Source organism: Mytilus californianus, unplaced genomic scaffold (assembly GCF_021869535.1).
Source record: "Mytilus californianus isolate M0D057914Y unplaced genomic scaffold, xbMytCali1.0.p SCAF_2, whole genome shotgun sequence".
NCBI classification, from domain to species: domain Eukaryota; kingdom Metazoa; phylum Mollusca; class Bivalvia; order Mytilida; family Mytilidae; genus Mytilus; species Mytilus californianus.
Genome location: NW_026262668.1, coordinates 72,157,252 through 72,179,342, shown reverse-complemented (window position 1 = coordinate 72,179,342; position 22,091 = coordinate 72,157,252). Strand labels below are relative to the sequence as shown.

Genomic DNA, 22,091 nt, shown 5'->3' with positions numbered 1-22,091 from the left:
GTTTCTGTATTATTTTATTTTATTTTTATTCATTACTTTATTGTGTTTAGGTAGATCTTTGTTATTTATGTAAATTGTTATAGCTATATAATAGATCTATGTTATTTACATAAATAGTTACATGTATATTGTATAAGATGTACAGTATTATATACATACAGAAAGATGTACAGTATTATATACATATAGAAAGATGAATACTATTACATTGTGCATATAGTATAGTGCCGTATGTAGTTTCTCGATCAGAAATACGTCGTACCATAGCATAAATAAGGATAAAAAATTCTATAATTAAATAGAATCTGATTTAGGTCAGAAATATTGATACCATACCATGAAAAAGTGGGTTTATGGTCATTTTATAAAACATATTGATACCATACCATGAATAAGTGGGTTTATGGTCATTTTATAAAACAGGTCAGAAATATTGATACCATACCATGAATAAGTGTGTTTATGGTCATTTTATAAAACAATTTGACCTCGACCTCATTTCATGGATCAGTGAACAAGGTTAAGTTTTCGTGGTCAAGTCCATATATCAGATACTATAAGCAGTAGGTCTACTATATTTGGTATATGGAATGATTGTAAGGTGTACATGTCCAACTGGTAGGTGTCATCTGACCTTGACCTCATTTTCTTGGTTCAGTGGTCAAAGTTAAGTTTTTGAGTTTTGGTATTGTTTTCTAATACTATATGCAATAGGTCAACTATAAATGATGTATGAAAATATTTTATGATGTACATGTCAGTCTCACAGGTTTAATTTGACCTTGGCCTCATTTTCACGGTTCTTCTCTCAGTGTTAAGTTTTTGTGTTTTGGTCTGTTTTTCTTCAACTATAAGCAATAGATCAACTATATTTGATGTATGGAAGGATTGAAAGGTGTATATGTCTATCTGGCAGGTATCATCTGACCTTGACCTCATTTTCATGGTTCATTGGTCAATGTTAAGTTTTCATGGTTAAGTTTGTTTCTTAGATACTATAAGCAATAGGTCAACTTTATTTAATGCCTAAATTGATTGTAAGGTGTACATGTCTGTCTGGCATGGTTCATCTGACCTTGACCTCATTTTCATGGTTCATTGGTCAATGTTAAGTTTTCTTGTTTAAGACTGTTTCTTAGAAACAATAAGCAATAGGTCAACTTTAGTTTATTGAATGATTGTAAGGTGTACATGTATTTCTCGTTTGGTTTATCTGACCTTGACCTCATTTTTTGGATCATGTTAAGTTTATGTGTTACTTGTAGTAAAGCATTTGTATTTAGGACTATCAACATAAAATCAATGGTTAGTAAAGAAGGCGAGACATTTCAGCTTGTGCACTCTTGTTCCATCTTTTACTGCAGTTAACATTTTTTAGTCTACGGTTCAGGTTTATTAGCCAAAAACTGCCAAACATTGATGGAATTTATGAAAATTTGAAAGCAGCTTCTTAAAGATGAAGAAATAACATCTGGAACAAAATTTTGATATTATTTCTTCTTTATTTTTCTGTATTTTATTGATAAATGAATTTACTTTGTTTGCTCACAGTTAAGATTACGTTGCTTTCTGTGGTTAGAGTTTTTTCAGACATCATTAAATTTGTCAAACTTTCATTAAAATTTAATGAAACTTGGACAGAATCTTTTTCATGATAAAAAAAAAGCCTCTGAAGAAAATGTTACAAGTAGAAATGAGTGTCAATGCTTTGGTACAAGAAACCCCAAATATTCACTCAACAAGGCAACTTCATGTCCTGTAGAAGAATCTGTGCAAGTTTATTTAAATTCTGAAGAGCTATTTTCAAGGAGTTGCAGATTAACAAACTGATATAAAAGAAAATTACAAGTCCATGCTTTGGTATGAAAATTCCAATAATCAAATAACAGGTGTACAACTTCTTGTCCTGTAGTAGAATCTGTGAATGTTTGGGTTGAATTCTGTCCAAAGAGTTGCAGGATTATAATATACAGTGTGATTAAGATGAAAAAAGTGATTCCCTTTTGTGGATAGGAATTCCTGGACAATGTCAGGCCAAACAATAAAGTAGGTGTGAAAATTAGTAGATAACTTTATTGTATCTAAATCTTGGCCTTCGTAAAATGTAGATTTTAGTCGCAAATTGAGTTTACCTAGCGGATATTTGCAACTGAAAAAGCAAGTTTAATGAAGGCCAAGCTTAAAATACAATAGTTATCTCCTTTCTAATGCCACATATCAAAACAAATGCCATTTTAATTTAGTAAATATTTAAAGACTTTAAATTAATCTCATTAATTTGGTTAAAAGATTTGCATTTATTTTCAATTGAAGATTTCTTGCTATTGCTCAATACTGTGCAATCATATGAAATTTCAAAAATTTTGAAGAAAAAAATATGAACCCCCCAAAAAAATTGGAAAAAAAAATACCCCCAAACTTTTTGAACCCCCTCCCCTTAGGAGTAATTACCCCCAAATTAATCCCAGCCTTCCCTTTGTAGTATGGAACCTTGTAGTACAATTTTAGAGAGATCCATACACTTAAACACAAGTTACAGTGTGGAAACTAGAATAAATGTGGATAGTGTCCACATGTGGACACAGATGATGCCCCCGTTTGCATATCATATAGTTATAAAGGGACATAACTGAAGAACGGTAAAAGTGATGCTACCCAAATTTGAACTTGATCTGAGTTTTGTGGTAATAAGCATTGTGTGAAAGTTTTATAACATTTGGTTGAGGCTAACTTAAATAGAGAACAGAAACTAAAAATTAAGGAAAATTTTCTATTCGTAAACACGCAGAACAGTTGTGTATAAGTTTTATAACATTTGGTTGAGACAAACTAAAGTTAGAGAATGGAAACGAAAAATTCAGCAATTTTTATGTTCATAAATGGACATAACTCAAGAATGGTAAAAGTGTCCCCACCAAATTTCGTACTTAATCTGTATTATGTAGTAATAAGCATTGTGTATAAGTTTCATAACATTTGGTTGAGGCAAACTAAAGTTATAAAACTGAAACAAAAAATTTGTACTTGATCTTAGTTTTGTGGTAATGAATATTGTGTATAGGTTTCATAATGTTTGGTTGGGGCAAACTTAAGTTACAGAAAGGAAACTTAAAATTTTGCAATCTTTCGATTTATAAAGGGGCATAACTCAATAATGGTTAAAGTGACACTACCCAAATTCAACTTGATCTGTGTTTTATCAGTGAAAGTCAAAATTAAACATTGTATTGTATAAAGCATTGATTGTAGTTGATTCAACTATAATCATGGACAAAGGAAGATAACTTCAATTTTAAAAATTACTTGATATTTAGAAGAAAATAAACATTTTGCAATTTTTCCATTCATAAAGGAGCCTGGTTGAGGCAAACTAAAGTTAGAGAATGGAAACGAAAAATTCAGCAATTTTAATGTTTATAAAGGGGCATAACTCTAGAACTGTTAAAGTGATGCCACCAAAACTCAAACTTGATCTGTGTTTTGTGGTAATATGCATTGTGTATAAGTTTCATAACATTTGGTTGAGGCAAACTTAAGTTAGAGAACAGAAACTAAAAATTTTGCAATTTTTCCATTTATAAAGGGGCATAACTCTAGAACGGTTAAAGCCATGCCAACAAAATTCAAACTTGATCTGTGTTTTGTGGTAATAAGCATTGTGTATAAGTTTCATAACATTTGGTTGAGGCAAACTTAAGTTAGAGAACGGAAACTAAAAATTTTGCCATTTTTCCATTTATAAAGGGGCATAACTCTAGAACGGTTAAAGTGACCCCACCAAAATTCAAACTTGATCTGCGTTTTGTGGTAATAAGCATTGTGTATAAGTTTCATAACATATGGTTGAGGCAAACTCAAGTTAGAGAACGGAAACCAATTTTGGGACGTACATACGTACGTACCAACGGACAAGGGTAAAACTTAATGCCCCCACCGCTACGGCGGGGGCATAAAAATGCTTGTTTTTGGCCCCTTTTTTGCCCCTAATCCCTGAACCGTTGGGGCAATTACCCCCAAATCAATCCCAGCCTTCCCTTTGTGATATGGAACCTTGTCGTACAATTTCTGAGAGATCTATACACTAACACACAAGTTTTAGTCCGGAAACTAAAAAAATGCTTGTTTATGGCCCCTAATTCCTAAACTGTTGGTACCATCACCCCCAAATTCAATCCCAACCTTCCTTTTGTGGTATTGAACCTTCTGGTAAAATTTCTTAGAGATCCATTCACTTAAACTAAAGTTATTGTCCGGAAACCAAATGTGTCTTCAGACGATGCCGACGAGGCCAACACCATAGCATTATACGACGCAAAATTTTTTTTTGCGGTCATATAAAAAGTCCATGATACTATCACATAGTCTTTGGCATCTCAACAATGTGACATCATAGGTTTACTCCCGATGTCAAACATGAACACTAGACGTATTACAGCTCTTTTCATAATGCTAGCAAGGCAAAGGTTTGTTTGGCTTGCTTGCTTTGTTTGTATCAATGTTTGCTCAAGCATTTTAATTAAGATTGACATCTGAAAACAACATAAAAAGGTGGATTTAAACTTGTATACATTATATTTAAATTTGATTGGACATTATCAAATAATCAAATTTATCTTTACACAGGGGTTACTCCGCCTACTTATATTGTTTGCAGATGTCAATCTTAATTACAATGCTTGAACAAACATTGATACAAAGCAAGCAAGCCAAACAAACTTTTGTCTTGCTAGCATTATGAAAAGAGCTGTAACACTTTTTGTATGCCTCTGAATGGTTTAAATATTGACCAAATGAAGATTTTGAGTCACAAAATGTGGCTTTCTTGTTTATTTTTTGAGAAACTACATACCCAAATAAATTGCTTTGCAGAGCGCAGCTGGATACGACTGCAGAGGTTCAACCCTGAACAGTTGGGGCAAAAATGGACACAATATTCGCGCTTGATACAGGTCTGAATTTGGATTGTAATTAAATATTTCACACATAATAGGTTTCTGACACCGAATAACTGTAGTCAAAGAACTTAGAATTGGTTATATGATTTGAATTTATATTCAATTTTTTGCTTTTGTGCAATACACCATGCTGTTGCTAATTGACCTCCCAACCCTTCCCTTTTAAAAAAAATAAAATGCTTCGCTGGGGCGCAGCTTGATACGACCGCAGAGGTCGAACCCTGAACAGTTGGGGCAAGTATGGACACAACATTCAAGCTTGATACAGCTCTGAATTTGGATTGTTATTAAATATTTGACACAGCATAGGTTTCTGACACAGAAAGAATGTGGTCTAAGAACTTGAATTTTTTTAATTTACCTATTATGGTCCAATGTCCAAAATCAAAATACATGGTTAGATTCAGCATATCAAAGAACCCCATATATTCAATTTTTGTTAAAATCAAACAAAGTTTAATTTTGGACCCCAACTTGGACAAACTTGAAAACTGGGCCCATAATCAAAAATCTAAACACATGTTTAGATTCAGCATATCAAAGAACCCCAAGAATTCAATTTTTGCTAAAATCAAACAAAGTTTAATTTTGGACCCTTTGGACCTTAATGTAGACCAATTTAAAAAACAGGACTTAAAATTAAAAATCTAAATACACGGTTAGATTTGGAATATCAAAGAACCCCAATAATTCAATTTTTGATGAAATCAAACAAAGTTTAATTTTGGACCCTTTTGACCTCAATATGAACCAATTTGATAGCGGGGCCCACAAATAAAAAATCTAAATTCATGGTTAGATTCAGCATATCAAAGAACCCCATATATTCAATTTTTGTTGAAATCAAACAAAGTTTAATTTTGGACCCCAACTTGGACCAACTTGAAAACTGGGCCCATAATCATAAATCTAAACACATATTTAGATTCAGCATATCAAAGAACCCCAAGAAAACAATTTTTGTTAAAATCAAACTAAGTTTAATTTTGGACCCTTTGGACCTCAATGAAGACCAATTTAAAAAACGGGACCCAAATTAAAAATCTAAAAACACGGTTAGATTTGGCATATCAAAGAACCCCAATAATTAAATTTTTGATGAAATCAAACAAAGTTTAATTTTGGACCCTTTTGACCTCAATATGAACCAATTTGATAGCGGGGCCTACAAATAAAAAATCTAAATACATGGTTAGATTCAGCATAAAAAAGAACCTCATATATTCAATTTTTGTTGAAATCAAACAAAGTTTAATTTTGGACCCCAATTTGTACCAACTTGAAAACTGGGCCCATAATCAAAAATCTAAATACATGTTTAGATTCAGCATATCAAAGAACCCCATATATTCAATTTTTGTTGAAATCAAACAAAGTTTAAATACTGGACCCTATCTTGGACCAACTTGAAAACTGGGCCCATAATCAAAAATCTAAACACATGTTTAGATTCAGCATACTAAAGAACCCCAAGAATTCAATTTTTGTTAAAGTCAAACTAAGTTTAATTTTGGACCCTTTGGACCTTAATGTAGACCAATTTAAAAAACAGGACCCAAAATTAAAAATCTAAATACACGGTTAGATTTGGAATATCAAAGAACCCCAATAATTCAATTTTAGATGAAATCAAACGAAGTTTAATTTTGGACCCTTTTGACCTCAATATGAACCAATTTGATAACGGGGCCAAAAATCAAAAATCTAAATACATGTTTAGATTCAGCATATCAAATAATCTCATATATTCAATTTTTGCTAAAATCAAACAAAGTTTAATTTTGGACCCTTTGAACCTTAATGTAGACCAATTTGAAAACTGGACCCAAAATTAAAAATCTGAATACACTGTTAGATTCGGCATAACAAATAAATAAATGTGATCAAAGATTTTACAAATCTAATGCGCCATACTGTGCAATTAAAGATTACTTCTTGAAATTTTTCAACATTTGAAATTTGAAATTTGAAAAAAAAATAATATTTGAAGAATAATTCTTTTTAATTTCTGAAATCTGAAATGAGAAAAAATTGACCCCCCACAAATTCTTTTTATCACCCCCCCTTTTTTCCCCAAAAAAATTCTTTCCCTCAAGATATGGTCATAATCTCAATTCAAATTTCCAATTTAGTTGGCAACCATAATTACCCATTTAAATTTACCATAGTGCTAACTTAATCTATTTTATAATAGAATTAAAAATATAGTGTCAAATCTTTCATATGGATTTTTTTGCAGATATTTTTACTGGTCTTCCTTTATAAATATGCATTTCTTTAAACATAATTTAAAAGCAGTGTAAGGGAAGTAACCAAAACGTTGTATTTGGATTACCTCCCTTACACTGTTTTAAATTATCTTTATTGTTCATTAACCATTACTTTATACATTATTTAAAAGCAGTGTAAGGGAGATAATTTCAATGATGTATTTGATTTATCTCCCTTACACTGCTTTAAATTATGTTTTGTACTAAAGTATTTGTCCATTAACGAGGACAACCTTGTTTTTCCCCCTTTTTTGCCCCTAATTCCTAAACGTTTGAGCCATAACCCCCCAAAGCAAATCCTAACCATCCCTTTGTGGTATGGAAACTTGTAGTATAATTTCAGAGAGATCCATACACCGTTCCACAGTTATTGTCTGGAAACTAGAAAATGCTTATTTTTGGCCCCTTTTTGGCCCCTAATTCCTTAACTGTTGGTACAATAACCCCCAAAATCAATCCCAACCTTCCTTTTGTGGTATTTAACCTTCTGGTAAAATTTCAAAAAGATCCATTCACTTAAACTAAAGTTAGAGTGCGAAAAACCAATGTGTCTTCGGACGACGACGCCGGACGACGACGCAAACGTCATACCAATATACGAACACAAAATTTTTTTGCGGTCGTATAAAAAATAAAATGCTTCGCTGGGGCGCAGCTTGATACGACCGCAGAGGTCGAACCCTGAACAGTTGGGGCAAGTATGGACACAACATTCAAGCTTGATACAGCTCTGAATTTGGATTGTTATTAAATATTTGACACAGCATAGGTTTCTGACACAGAAAGAATGTGGTCTAAGAACTTGAATTTTTTTAATTTACCTATTATGGTCCAATGTCCAAAATCAAAATACATGGTTAGATTCAGCATATCAAAGAACCCCATATATTCAATTTTTGTTAAAATCAAACAAAGTTTAATTTTGGACAAACTTGAAAACTGGGCCCATAATCAAAAATCTAAACATAAATTTAGATTCAGCATGTCAAAGAACCCCAAGAAATCAATTTTTGCTAAAATCAAACTAAGTTTAATTTTAGACCCTTTGGACCTTAATGTAGACCAATTTAAAAAACAGGACTTAAAATTAAAAATCTAAATACACGGTTAGATTTGGAATATCAAAGAACCCCAATAATTCAATTTTTGATGAAATCAAACAAAGTTTAATTTTGGACCCTTTTGACCTCAATATGAACCAATTTGATAGCGGGGCCCACAAATAAAAAATCTAAATTCATGGTTAGATTCAGCATATCAAAGAACCCCATATATTCAATTTTTGTTGAAATCAAACAAAGTTTAATTTTGGACCCCAACTTGGACCAACTTGAAAACTGGGCCCATAATCATAAATCTAAACACATGTTTAGATTCAGCATATCAAAGAACCCCAAGAATTCAATTTTTGTTAAAATCAAACTAAGTTTAATTTTGGACCCTTTAGACCTCAATGAAGACCAATTTAAAAAACGGGACCCAAATTAAAAATCTAAAAACACGGTTAGATTTGGCATACCAAAGAACCCCAATAATTCAATTTTTGATGAAATCAAACAAAGTTTAATTTTGGACCCTTTTGACCTCAATATGAACCAATTTGATAGCGGGGCCTACAAATAAAAAATCTAAATACATGGTTAGATTCAGCATAAAAAAGAACCTCATATATTCAATTTTTGTTGAAATCAAACAAAGTTTAATTTTGGACCCCAATTTGGACCAACTTGAAAACTGGGCCCATAATCAAAAATCTAAATACATGTTTAGATTCAGCATATCAAAGAACCCCACATATTCAATTTTTGATGAAATCAAACAAAGTTTAATTTTGGACCCTTTTGACCTCAATATGAACCAATTTGATAGCGGGGCCTACAAATAAAAAATATAAATACATGGTTAGATTCAGCATTTCAAAGAACTTCATATATTCAATTTTTGTTGAAATCAAACAAAGTTTAATTTTGGACCCCAATTTGGACCAACTTGAAAACTGGGCCCATAATCAAAAATCTAAATTCATGTTTAGATTCAGCATATCAAAGAACCCCATATATTCAATTTTTGTTGAAATCAAACAAAGTTTAAATACTGGACCCTATCTTGGACCAACTTGAAAACTGGGCCCATAATCAAAAATCTAAACACATGTTTAGATTCAGCATATCAAAGAACCCCAAGAATTCAATTTTTGTTAAAATCAAACTAAGTTTAATTTTGGACCCTTTGGACCTTAATGTAGACCAATTTAAAAAACAGGACCCAAAATTAAAAATCTAAATACACGGTTAGATTTGGAATATCAAAGAGCCCCAATAATTCAATTTTAGATGAAATCAAACAAAGTTTAATTTTGGACCCTTTTGACCTCAATATGAACCAATTTGATAACGGGGTCCACAAATAAAAAATCTAAATACATGGTTAGATTCAGCATATCAAAGAACCCCATATATTCAATTTTTGTTGAAATCAAACAAAGTTTAATTTTGGACCCCAATTTGGACCAACTTGAAAACTGGGCCAAAAATCAAAAATCTAAATACATGTTTAGATTCAGCATATCAAAGAACCTCATATATTCAATTTTTGCAAAAATCAAACAAAGTTTAATTTTGGACCCTTTGGACCTTAGTGTAGACTGTTTTGAAAACTGGACCCAAAATTAAAAATCTAAATACACTGTTAGATTCGGCATAACAAATAAATAAATGTGATCAAAGATTTTACAAATCTAATGCGCCATACTGTGCAATTAAAGATTACTTCTTGAAATTTTTCAATATTTGAAATTTGAAAAAAAAATAATATTTGAAGAATAATTCTTTTTAATTTCTGAAATCTGAAATGAGAAAAAATTGACCCCCCACAATTTCTTTTTATCCCCCCCCCCCCTTTTTTCCCCCAAAAAATTCTTTCCCTCAAGATATGGTCATAATCTCAATTCAAATTTCCAATGAAGTTGGCAACCATAATTACCCATTTAATTTTACCATAGTGCTAACTTAATCTATTTTATAATAGAATTAAAAATATAGTGTCAAATCTTTCATATAGATTTTTTTGTAAAATAAAATGATGCAACATTTGCAGATATTTTTACTGGTCTTCCTTTATAAATATGCATTTCTTTAAACATAATTTAAAAGCAGTGTAAGGGAAGTAACCAAAACATTGTATTTAGATTACCTCCCTTACACTGTTTTAAATTATCTTTATTGTTCATTAACCATTACTTTATACATAATTTAAAAGCAGTGTAAGGGAGATAATTTCAATGATGTATTTGATTTATCTCCCTTACACTGCTTTAAATTATGTTTTGTACTAAAGTATTTGTCCATTAACGAGGACAACCTTGTTTTTCCCCCTTTTTTGCCCCTAATTCCTAAACGGTTTGAGCCATAACCCCCCCAAAGCAAATCCTAACCATCCCTTTGTGGTATGGAAACTTGTAGTATAATTTCAGAGAGATCCATACACTGTTCCACAGTTATTGTCTGGAAACTAGAAAATGCTTATTTTTGGCCCCTTTTTGGCCCCTAATTCCTTGACTGTTGGTACCATAACCCCCAAAATCAATCCCAACCTTCCTTTTGTGGTATTTAACCTTATGGTAAAATTTCAAAAAGATCCATTCACTTAAACTAAAGTTAGAGTGCGAAAACCAATGTGTCTTCGGACGACGACGCAAACGTCATACCAATATACGACCACAAAATTTTCTTGCGGTCGTATAAAAAATAAAATGCCTCGCTGGGGCGCAGCTTGATACGACCGCAGAGGTCGAACCCTGAACAGTTGGGGCAAGTATGGACACAACATTCAAGCTTGATACAGCTCTGAATTTGGATTGTTATTAAATATTTGACACAGCATAGGTTTCTGACACAGAAAGAATGTGGTCTAAGAACTTGAATTTTTTTAATTTACCTATTATGGTCCAATGTCCAAAATCAAAATACATGGTTAGATTCAGCATATCAAAGAACCCCATATATTCAATTTTTGTTAAAATCAAACAAAGTTTAATTTTGGACAAACTTGAAAACTGGGCCCATAATCAAAAATCTAAACATAAATTTAGATTCAGCATGTCAAAGAACCCCAAGAAATCAATTTTTGCTAAAATCAAACTAAGTTTAATTTTAGACCCTTTGGACCTTAATGTAGACCAATTTAAAAAACAGGACTTAAAATTAAAAATCTAAATACACGGTTAGATTTGGAATATCAAAGAACCCCAATAATTCAATTTTTGATGAAATCAAACAAAGTTTAATTTTGGACCCTTTTGACCTCAATATGAACCAATTTGATAGCGGGCCCACAAATAAAAAATCTAAATTCATGGTTAGATTCAGCATATCAAAGAACCCCATATATTCAATTTTTGTTGAAATCAAACAAAGTTTAATTTTGGACCCCAACTTGGACCAACTTGAAAACTGGGCCCATAATCATAAATCTAAACACATGTTTAGATTCAGCATATCAAAGAACCCCAAGAATTCAATTTTTGTTAAAATCAAACTAAGTTTAATTTTGGACCCTTTAGACCTCAATGAAGACCAATTTAAAAAACGGGACCCAAATTAAAAATCTAAAAACACGGTTAGATTTGGCATATCAAAGAACCCCAATAATTCAATTTTTGATGAAATCAAACAAAGTTTAATTTTGGACCCTTTTGACCTCAATATGAACCAATTTGATAGCGGGGCCTACAAATAAAAAATCTAAATACATGGTTAGATTCAGCATAAAAAAGAACCTCATATATTCAATTTTTGTTGAAATCAAACAAATTTTAATTTTGGACCCCAATTTGGACCAACTTGAAAACTGGGCCCATAATCAAAAATCTAAATACATGTTTAGATTCAGCATATCAAAGAACCCCACATATTCAATTTTTGATGAAATCAAACAAAGTTTAATTTTGGACCCTTTTGACCTCAATATGAACCAATTTGATAGCGGGGCCTACAAATAAAAAATATAAATACATGGTTAGATTCAGCATATCAAAGAACTTCATATATTCAATTTTTGTTGAAATCAAACAAAGTTTAATTTTGGACCCCAATTTGGACCAACTTGAAAACTGGGCCCATAATCAAAAATCTAAATTCATGTTTAGATTCAGCATATCAAAGAACCCCATATATTCAATTTTTGTTGAAATCAAACAAAGTTTAAATACTGGACCCTATCTTGGACCAACTTGAAAACTGGGCCCATAATCAAAAATCTAAACACATGTTTAGATTCAGCATATCAAAGAACCCCAAGAATTCAATTTTTGTTAAAATCAAACTAAGTTTAATTTTGGACCCTTTGGACCTTAATGTAGACCAATTTAAAAAACAGGACCCAAAATTAAAAATCTAAATACACGGTTAGATTTGGAATATCAAAGAGCCCCAATAATTCAATTTTAGATGAAATCAAACAAAGTTTGATTTTGGACCCTTTTGACCTCAATATGAACCAATTTGATAACGGGGTCCACAAATAAAAAATCTAAATACATGGTTAGATTCAGCATATCAAAGAACCCCATATATTCAATTTTTGTTGAAATCAAACAAAGTTTAATTTTGGACCCCAATTTGGACCAACTTGAAAACTGGGCCAAAAATCAAAAATCTAAATACATGTTTAGATTCAGCATATCAAAGAACCTCATATATTCAATTTTTGCAAAAATCAAACAAAGTTTAATTTTGGACCCTTTGGACCTTAGTGTAGACTATTTTGAAAACTGGACCCAAAATTAAAAATCTAAATACACTGTTAGATTCGGCATAACAAATAAATAAATGTGATCAAAGATTTTACAAATCTAATGCGCCATACTGTGCAATTAAAGATTACTTCTTGAAATTTTTCAATATTTGAAATTTGAAAAAAAAATAATATTTGAAGAATAATTCTTTTTAATTTCTGAAATCTGAAATGAGAAAAAATTGACCCCCCACAATTTCTTTTTATCCCCCCCCCCCCTTTTTTCCCCCAAAAAATTCTTTCCCTCAAGATATGGTCATAATCTCAATTCAAATTTCCAATGAAGTTGGCAACCATAATTACCCATTTAATTTTACCATAGTGCTAACTTAATCTATTTTATAATAGAATTAAAAATATAGTGTCAAATCTTTCATATAGATTTTTTTGTAAAATAAAATGATGCAACATTTGCAGATATTTTTACTGGTCTTCCTTTATAAATATGCATTTCTTTAAACATAATTTAAAAGCAGTGTAAGGGAAGTAACCAAAACATTGTAATTAGATTACCTCCCTTACACTGTTTTAAATTATCTTTATTGTTCATTAACCATTACTTTATACATAATTTAAAAGCAGTGTAAGGGAGATAATTTCAATGATGTATTTGATTTATCTCCCTTACACTGCTTTAAATTATGTTTTGTACTAAAGTATTTGTCCATTAACGAGGACAACCTTGTTTTTCCCCCTTTTTTGCCCCTAATTCCTAAACGGTTTGAGCCATAACCCCCCCCAAAGCAAATCCTAACCATCCCTTTGTGGTATGGAAACTTGTAGTATAATTTCAGAGAGATCCATACACTGTTCCACAGTTATTGTCTGGAAACTAGAAAATGCTTATTTTTGGCCCCTTTTTGGCCCCTAATTCCTTGACTGTTGGTACCATAACCCCCAAAATCAATCCCAACCTTCCTTTTGTGGTATTTAACCTTATGGTAAAATTTCAAAAAGATCCATTCACTTAAACTAAAGTTAGAGTGCGAAAACCAATGTGTCTTCGGACGACGACGACGACGACGCCAACGTCATACCAATATACGACCACAAAAATTTTTTTGCGGTCGTATAAAAATTGACGGATTTTCTTTTTGATTTCTGAAATCTTGAGGAGAAAAAAATTGTCCCACCCCCCACCCCTTTCCAATTTTTTTTAACCCCCCCCCCCCCCCCCCCCCCTTTTCCAAAAAAATTTTTTTTCCCTCAGTCATGGTCATCATTTCAATTCAAATTTCCAATGGAGTTTGCAACCATAATAACCCATTTAAATACATCATAAAAGTCTTAAAATAGAAAATGACATACATAATCATAGCTAAAATTAATATACCTTATTCAGCATTTTTAAAATCATTAAAATAGTAACTTCTAACTAGAGGCTCTCAAGAGCCTGTGTCGCTCACCTGTACTTACTGATGCTTTGGAAATCATGTAAAATAAGGTTAAAATCATAATTAATAGTATTATATATTAGATATTATAATGATATCTAAGATAATAACAAAAAACTAAAATTTCTGTAAAATAACTAACTCAGGGGCAGCAACCCAACAACGGGTTGTCGGATTCGTCTGAAAATTTCAGGGCAGATAGATCTTGACCTGATTATCAGTTTTACCCACGTCAGATTTACTCTAAATGCTTTGGTTTCAGAGATATAAGCCAAAATCTACATTTTACCCCTATATTCTATTTTTAGCCATGGCCGCCATCTTGGTTGGTTGGCGGGGTCATCGGACACATTTTTTAAACTAGATACCCTAATGATGATTGTGGCCAAGTTTGGTTAAATTTGGCCTGGTGGTTTCAGAGGAGAAGATTTTTGTAAAAAGCTAACAACGACAGACGACGGACGCCAAGTGATGAGAAAAGCTCACTTGGCCCTTCAAGCCAGGTGAGCTAAAATGAATTGACAGCTTATCACCTCAAGACAATACAAAAATTCTTCATACATAATTTAAAAGCAGTGTAAGGGAGGCAATTCAAGGTTGTTTTTGAATTACCTCCCTTACACTGTAATTTGTACTTAAGTAATTGTCCATTAACCAGGACACTCTTGGTTTTTCTCACTTTTTTTCCCCTAATTCCTAGACGGTTAGAGCCATAACCCCCCAAAGCCAATCCTAACCATCCCTTTGTGGTATGGAAACTTGTGGCATAATTTCAGAGAGATCCGTACACTGTTCCACAAGTTATTGTCATGAAACTAGAAAATGCTTATTTGGGCCCCTAATTCCTAAACTGTTGGGACCATAACCCCCAAAATCAATCCCAACCTTCCTTTTGTGGTTATAAACCTTATGTTTAAATTTCATAGATTTCAATTAACTAATACTAAAGTTATTGTCCGGAATCCAAATGTCTTCGGACGACGACGTGATACCAAAATACAAACGCAAAATTTTTTGCAGTCGTATAAAAATTCGAAATTCAAAATGGTGGCTTTCCTTAATTACGAACTAGCAGAACGTGGAATCTAACCTTTGAAACTATTTGTCAATGTCCAATGAAAATTATCGTTCTAACCAATTGCATTAGAATGTAAAGTCAAACCAATTGCATTAGAATGTAAAGTGTATTTAATGTGAAAACAGAAAACAAATGTCACCTTGAGGAAATCCTACTTAAATGTCGAAGGATTGCTTAAATTGGATACATCTTCCCTGGCAAAAACAAATAAGAGTAAAATTCAGTATTGCCATCTTTATTCGGCTGTACATAATTACGTAACAAAAATATCAACTTCATGCTTTGTGGAAGAGAAATTATGAATGATATGACAAATATTTTATGCTGTATTTTCTAGCTTAGAAGACATGATCATACTGCTATCTTTACACATGATAATATCTGGTCAAAATTAAGTTTTTCATAAGAATAAAAAATCAATAGATGTTTTCAACTGATCCCAATCCTATTCATACAATCAAATCATTTTAAAACTGAAATCAAAAATTTTGTTTTCAAAAACATATGTACTCATGAGTACTTGTTATATAATTAATTTTATTTCCTTTCTTGGGAGTTTTATCCATTTTAATGCGATTTGAATTCATCTTCATGTGAGATTTTGTTTTTTATTGCATATAAAATAATTATCGAAAACATTTTTTGTACTAATTAATGAATTTCATGTCTCATAATTCAGGAAATGCAGCAAGCAAAAATTTCAGATTTCTTCACACAAAAATGTTAATGTATATAATGATACAGCAAGCTGTATAATGGTAAATACAATATGATTTAAGACTTAATGGTTCATGAATAAATACAACTACAAGTACTCCATACATACAACCAATCATTACAAAATAACTGCTGGTTTGTTTTATATCCTATTTTTAAAATTTAGTTATTTTTATATATTTTTTTTAAATTTTAGATATATATATGTATTTATTACAATTTTTAATGACATTAGGAATTATCAACATAAAAGACATTGCTAATATCAACATATTTAAGAAAACTGAGATCTAAAAAAAAAACTTTCAAGGTGAAAAAATCTAAAAATGTTACCTTACATTTTCCAAATCAATGTGAGCAATTTCTAGAAGGAACAATCTATGTTTTGTAAGTGGACTGTTCTGTTCAGATTGTCATTTCAGTAATAATAAAAAAAAAATTAGCAGCTAAATTTAAAGTTTTCTCAGCTTTATTTAGAGATTTTTCACTAGTTTTACATGAACTACACACAAGCAAAATTTATTTAGTTTCGACAAATGTTAGTTAGGGCTTTTCCAGTAAAATGTATGGGAGGGTTGGACACCACCTATTTTTTTCAGTGGGTTATAGGGGTGGATGCAGGTACAGTTCTGTAGCAAATGAAAATAAAAAATATTATGGATGGTGGGGGTATACAGTAAAAAAAGTGTTGTTGATCCTCAACCCATCCCCTTATAAAACAGCTCCTATCTGAATTGAACTGAACACTCTCAAGAACACTTATTAACATAAAATAATCTTTTTTTTTTTTTAATAGTTGTGGCTTTAATTGTGCCTTAAAAATCAATGTTTACACTGTCAAATTCCACCAATGGTATTATCAACCATGCTATATTGGCATACACAGTATACCTGACAAATGAACTACTTTCAAACAACTGTTACAAATCTTTATTACTATACCTTTACTTAACAAACACGAAATAAATGAGAACAATAATAAACAAAACAATATAAAAAATGAACAAGTAATTCATACAGCTTTGGTGTTGTGTTTAAATGAATGTTTTGAACCATGAACATGCATTCATTCATCACCACTAATCTTAGCACCCTGTTGCATCAAATTTATTTACAATGGAATACATGCATATCTAAAACCAATATCCTCAATCAAGACCATTTAGTTTGTTGTCTACACTATTAGTACCTTTAGTTTTATGGCAGTGAGCTTTATTGAAGACTCAAACTATTATGTCCAAAGGATGTACAAAAATCTACCTAGATTTTACATATTCAATATTTGTTTGGAGTTTAGTCGCTGTCAAGTCAATGTGCAGTATTAGAAAATATGTGCTTTTTAACAAAACAGAGTTTCTTTATTATAGTGATATTGCATTAATAAATAGTACAGAGCAAACTTAATTTGGCAGGTGTTTCACACTTAATACGATGCACATCAATTTACATGCTACTGTCAGTTCACTGAATAGGAAGTAGGAAGTTATCATTTTTAATTATTGTCACCAGATTAATGACTTGGAAACCTCTAGTTTCAATGTCTAAAGAGACTAAAAATTAGGTAAAATAAAAGACTTGCTGGCTCAAATTATTTCTGGAAGCCCTGATCCTTAAGAAATATATGTGGATAGAAGATCTAGAATATGTCTGGCTGGCTTCTACACATTTGATTCTTAAATATTTTAGCTTTTACAATTTATCAAGTCAATTTTTCTTTCTTTAATCAATGATTTTTTTATGGTACTTCTTTTTCCAATTCAGAACTTAAACAAATTAAAATAATCTTCATTCAAGATATGGGATTGATCAAGATAGGGAGAAATGGTTATTGATGAAATGTATAGTTGACATCATTTCCCATTACGGTAACTGGTAAAACAGGCAGAAAAATTGCCCAAAATTTTCATTCAAATTGCCTTTTAGATAGCAAAATTGCACCATGTATATGTCTGTACAAGATTTGTCATTCCTCACAACACTAAAATTAAAACACTGATTACGGGAAAAACATCTATGATTTCAAACTCAACATGCAAAATAATTACAAACTCAACAATTTATTACTCTTCAAAAAAAAAACACTGATAAATAATGTCTGTTTTCAGTTTTTTGATATATTTTATGCCTTTTTTCTGAGTTCACATTTCACAAACACATTCAAGACAAACATTATTTATACTAAATCCATACAAGTAGATTAAATGTAATGTACATATTTACACACATTAACTTATAGCAATTCATTTTAAGACACAACAATATCATATGCACAGAATTTCCTGCCATCAACTAGACACTCTTCCCAACAAAATATTATGCACAACTATCTACATTCAATATTGTAATAAATTAGTGTTTTAATAACATATACCTATTCCAATGATGGAATTCTCTATGTACAATTTCACACCAACATTACCGATTTTTAGGAGGTAAAGCACCATCTCTATCTGCATGGTTATGTTATCCACTGTGGTTTCCAATTCATATCTTGCATACCAAAATGAATTATATACGAAAATCTATTTATTATGTTTCATACAAAGTAAAAAAGTAAAAAAAAAAAAACAGTTTAAATCCAATGGAAAATGGAATCGCAATTTTCAAGTACAACCATTTATTTAAATAATAATACAAATACTCTTTACAGCCTAAAAAGTCCAATGTTTGTTATTGTCGGTTCAAAAGGATATCCATAAAAATAAACAATTCATGAAAAGTATGTAATTGTTCTTAATTTCTGGTTCATAATTAACACCTTCAAATTATGTTAGAGGAGAAATCTCTCCTATTTGAACATACTAAGTGCATATAATTAATAAATGGCTTCCATGTCATCTATTCACTACAATTTCTTTAACATCTTAAATATTTCTACTGAAAATAGAAATATAATTACATTCTTTACATATACTTTGAACAACAGAGATATATATTTATAAACATAACAACTAAACACTCAAGAATAACCAACAACAGCTTTTCAGAGATCAGCTTTCTTTGAAGAGCACTTCAAAAAGTTATCTGAATATTTGAGTTGCTGTATAAAAAAATATTGACATTTTAAAATTTTCAGCAGAGTTAAGAAGATATTCATCAAGATAATGAAACAAATCTAATTTCTTTATCAATTAATCAAAATGGAAATATCTAAATGTTTTTGGTGTCTTCTAATTATCTTTATTTTCTTGAAGACATCTTCCTTCATTTCAAAACAGTGTTTATTTTTTACTTTATATAATTTACTCTCTTAGTTTAATTCCTGGAAAAAAAAACTTTCAAAAGAAAAACTCGTAATTTCCAATTTTTAATTTTAATAATCTCTTTAGCTTAATTATTGAAGAAAGAAAACCTTATAATTACAAAAGAAGCACATTATTGCAAAGAATAAGTCTTTATCCTGCACTGTTTGTGAATGTACATGTTTTTTTCTGCTACCAATGAACACTTTAAATATGTTATTTAAAAAAAAAGGCACAGCCAATTAATTACCATTGATCAATACTCACTAAATATAATTAACATTTTAGTTTCATATATTGAGATCAGGACTACTTACTGAATTTGTAAAGTTATTAATGTTATATAAAACTACAGGATCACCCCCTTAAAAAGGAACCAAAAAAATCTAATTATCTTCCTGTATTTAAATGATGCTAATATATAACCCAATCACTTTCCTTTCAATTAACATCTCATTATTCCATTACATTTCATGCTGTCAAGCTTGTTGTTGCAATAGTAAGTTTAACCAGTAACACTGACATTGATATTAGTAAGCCTTTGAACCTCTGATGAACATTCCATTTTGATATATAGTTATGCACTTTAAAATCCTTACACTTCATAAATAATTATATGGAATGGACAAATCATAGCCATTGAGGAATGTTTATGTGACCTGTGTTCTGGCTTGCCTGTCTATGATGAATCTTGTATAAAACACAGAATAATTCACATCATTTCTTCAAATGAGGCCATCAAATCACTCTGAGCATTCATATCTATTCTATTCGCCATCTGAAAGATAGAAAAATTTGATTTACAAAATACTCTCTGATAATAAAAGTATATATAACAAGAGTACACAGGTTAAAATGCCTCACCCATTTTAATTTTCATGATTGAATTTATGTTGAAAGTCTGTAATGTGAAGGTTTTACTACAAGTATCAAATAAACAACATTATAAATGATCTATGAAAATGAGTTCAAGTTCAGATGAACCCTGCCAGACAACATCATGCAATCATTAAATACACCAAATATTGTTGCCCTGTTGCTTTCCAAGTATCCGAGAAACAGACTTAACCATGAAAACTTGACATTGACTTATGAACCATGAAAATGATGTCAAGGTCAGTTGAACCCAGTCAGACAGATATGTTCACCTTACAATCATTCCATACACCAAATATAGTTGCCCTGTTGCTTTCCAAGTATCTGAGAAACAGACTTAACCATGAAAACTTGACATTGACTTATGAACCATGAAAATGATGTCAAGGTCAGTTGAACCCAGTCAGACAGATATGTTCACCTTACAATCATTCCATTCACCAAATATAGTTGCCCTGTTGCTTTCCAAGTATCTGAGAAACAGACTTAACCATGAAAACTTGACATTGACTTATGAACCATGAAAATGATGTCAAGGTCAGTTGAACCCAGTCAGACAGATATGTTCACCTTACAATCATTCCATTCACCAAATATAGTTGCCCTGTTGCTTTCCAAGTATCTGAGAAACAGACTTAACCATGAAAACTTGACATTGACTTATGAACCATGAAAATGATGTCAAGGTCAGTTGAACCCAGTCAGACAGACATGTTCACCTTACAATCATTCCATACACCAAATATAGTTGACCTATTGCTTATAGTATCTGATAAATGGACAAAAGTCACAAAACCATGAAAACTTAAAATTGACCAAAGAACCATGAAAATGAGGTCAAGATCAGATGAAAAACCTGCCAGTCTGACATGTACACCTTATTATCATTCTATACGACAAATATAGTTGACCTATTGTTTATAGTATCTGAGACCATCGCGAAAACTTAACCTTGATCACTCATCAATGGAATGAGGTCAAGGTCAAGTGAACCCTGTCTGACAGACATGAAGACCTTGCAAGGATCCCATATACCAAACATAGTTATCCTATTACTAATAGCAAGTGGGAAATGCACATGACAAAAAAGTATACATATTTTTTAACCAGGTCAAGCACAATATGACAGACAGAAACTTTGTAACATAAGGCATCTGCATACAAGGTTTAAAGCATCCAGGACTTCTACCTTCTGAAAGAGAAAGCTTTATTTATACAAATATATTACACCGTCTCCAGCGCTGGTATCCTATGTCTCGCATTCTGTGACTTTCGTTGCAAGCAAGACAAAAATAGAAGATGTGCCAATGAGAGAACTATCCACCACAGTCCAAATGACAACTATAAAATATCTGTTTTACCAGAACTTTTAAATATACAACAAGAATGTGTCCATAATACACGGATGCCCCACTCACACTATCATTTTCTATGTTCAGTGGACCGTGAAATTAGGGTCAAAACTCTAATTTGGCATTAAAATTAGAAAGATCATATCATATGGAACATATGTACTTAGTTTCAAGTTGATTGGACTTCAACTTCATCAAAAACTACCTTGACCAAAAACTTTAACCTGAAGCAGGACAGACGGATGGACAAACAGACACACAGACCGAAAAACATAATGCCCCTAGGTGGGGCATAAAAACAACATAACTTTCAAATCTAATAAATGTTGTAACTTTAAATGTAAATTGATTGACTGATAGCAGTTAAAATCCGCATCTGCACACATAGGTTATGTTGTGGTGAGAAAATTTATA

At 31.5% G+C, this 22,091-nt stretch overlaps 1 protein-coding gene across 2 annotated transcripts in view; it reads right to left on the bottom strand.

Moving 5' to 3' along the window:
* Positions 1 to 15,709: 15,709 nt before the first annotated feature.
* LOC127728038 (bromodomain-containing protein 3-like) overlaps positions 15,710 to 22,091 on the bottom strand; it is a 59,701-nt gene continuing 53,319 nt past the window's right edge. For both annotated transcript variants that reach the window (XM_052235205.1, XM_052235206.1), the window contains exon 22: positions 15,710 to 20,227. In XM_052235205.1, the coding sequence (XP_052091165.1) occupies positions 20,162 to 20,227 (66 nt within the window). In that variant the 3' untranslated portion in view covers positions 15,710 to 20,161. The remainder of the gene's footprint in view (positions 20,228 to 22,091) is intronic.